A 1,736-nucleotide genomic window follows, 5' to 3' on the forward strand; every position below is an offset into this window, starting at 1 on the left:
TCCCAGAGTTCACCAGAGAGGAAGGAATTGAATGCCCGCTGCATTCCTCTTGGCGCGTTTAAGATCATGAAATGTCCCGAGTTGATCACCTGAAATTATAAATTCAGCTTTGCAGCGAGTAACGGCGCTGAGTGTGTCCTGCTCAATCTTCCAAATGAATCGAATTCGACTTACCTTAACAACTGCAAGGTGTGCTCCATTAGCGAACGAGTAGCGATAGTACTTTCCAAAGACGCCAACTCCAGGATACTACGAGATGGCAAGTCTCAAAGCGCATAATGAACATTGAGCCTGAGATGGCTCACCTGGAGAGTCCGACGGGGGGACGAGGAGAGCTTCAAACCGTAATTGATTTCACCATTCAAAGAGAAAACCCATTTCTCTGTACCGCCGTAGTTAGCCACGAAGTCCTCAGCGCCATTAAGGATCAATACCTGATTCACACTGTGGGATGTACGACTTTTTGTAAGTCTTATCCTATCATCAATGATAGAAGCCACTTATGCCATGAATCACAGAGGCCTCACCTTCATTCCTTGATCTAGTAGTTCATTCACGAAGTATGTTGTATCATAAGCATATGATTGTATGAAACATCTGTATACCTGAATACTATAGAATGACGGCAACTCTCCGCACTAGATGCGGGATGCGACAACAGACCATATAGTCCATCCTCTTATACTCCTCTTTTGCAACTCCCAGCTCCTCCTGAACACTCTTGTTGTTCAGAAGCTTCTCTGCCTGAAATTTATGACATAATTCTCAACCTCTTCTGGGGCAAACGAGAAGTGGGAGTCCGAGTAAAATGCAGGTCGATCCTCCCCTATTTGCCATCAAAAATTAAAAGTGATAGTCGATTGAATCGGCGGCGGGTTTACATCTCCAGGATTGAACTTGTAGAACCGTGATTCACGGCCGTCTTTGGTGCGCACATCGTATCTAAAGCGAGAGACTCTCGTCGAGAGTAAAATAGTACGCCAAGACATGGTTAAGGGTAACGGCTACACCGTAGGTGGTAATACCACCAGGGTGTTCGGAAATTCATCAGTCGAGTTAGCAACATCGACGATCCTCACACGCTTCTATGAATCTCATCCAGTTGGAAAGCAGTAGCATCATCACACCACAACGCGGCCTTAAAACACTTATCTGAGAAGCTATGATCAACAGAAACAGCACATCCCGAGCCACCCACCTTCTTTGGAAGGCTTCCCAGGACCATTGGAGTTGCAATCGGCGAGTGCCGCTTGACAGACCTTCATATCCGATTGCATTTTATTTAATCTAGGAATGCATGATGAGCAAGTGAAAGAAGCAGAGAGACTCACATATCCTGAGGCACCAGACTGCGCTGAGATGCCATATCCACGCATCCCTGGTTGCTGAAAAGAGGAATATTTATATTAGGAGGGAGAGCCTTACACAGCAGACGGGTCGATTGCACCAGAAAAGATCATAACACCCCTGAAATTCGCCTTCAGCTCCTGGTTCTTGGTAATCTGCGCACCCAACATGACGACAAAGGGGGCTACAAGGATAAGCATAGGCCCTCAGTATGCTAGTAAAGACAATACCAGATAGTGACACTCCGACGAGATGGTAATCTCTATTAAAGTGCCCATGGATCTTGAAGAACTCGGTCAAGAATATCATCCTGCATGCAGGGGAGAAAGATGCTCGGAGAAATCATGTCGTAAGAGCAACTCACAAGTTGGCTACAGCGTTTTCCAAGT

The 1,736-nt window shown here is 46.1% G+C and overlaps 1 protein-coding gene across 1 annotated transcript; it reads right to left on the bottom strand.

Annotated features, from left to right (window-relative positions):
• Positions 1-305: 305 nt before the first annotated feature.
• Positions 306-1,517, bottom strand: Pmar_PMAR012808 (conserved hypothetical protein; the record flags this gene model as incomplete). Its single annotated transcript, XM_002776673.1, has 8 exons — positions 306-434; positions 528-605; positions 664-744; positions 882-942; positions 1,080-1,152; positions 1,199-1,287; positions 1,332-1,385; positions 1,426-1,517. Coding segments are annotated over 8 exons (657 nt in total), but the record flags the coding sequence as incomplete, so codon positions are not given.
• Positions 1,518-1,736: the final 219 nt, after the last annotated feature.

This window comes from Perkinsus marinus, assembly GCF_000006405.1.
Source record: "Perkinsus marinus ATCC 50983 genomic scaffold scf_1104296953042, whole genome shotgun sequence".
NCBI lineage: Eukaryota > Perkinsozoa > Perkinsida > Perkinsidae > Perkinsus > Perkinsus marinus.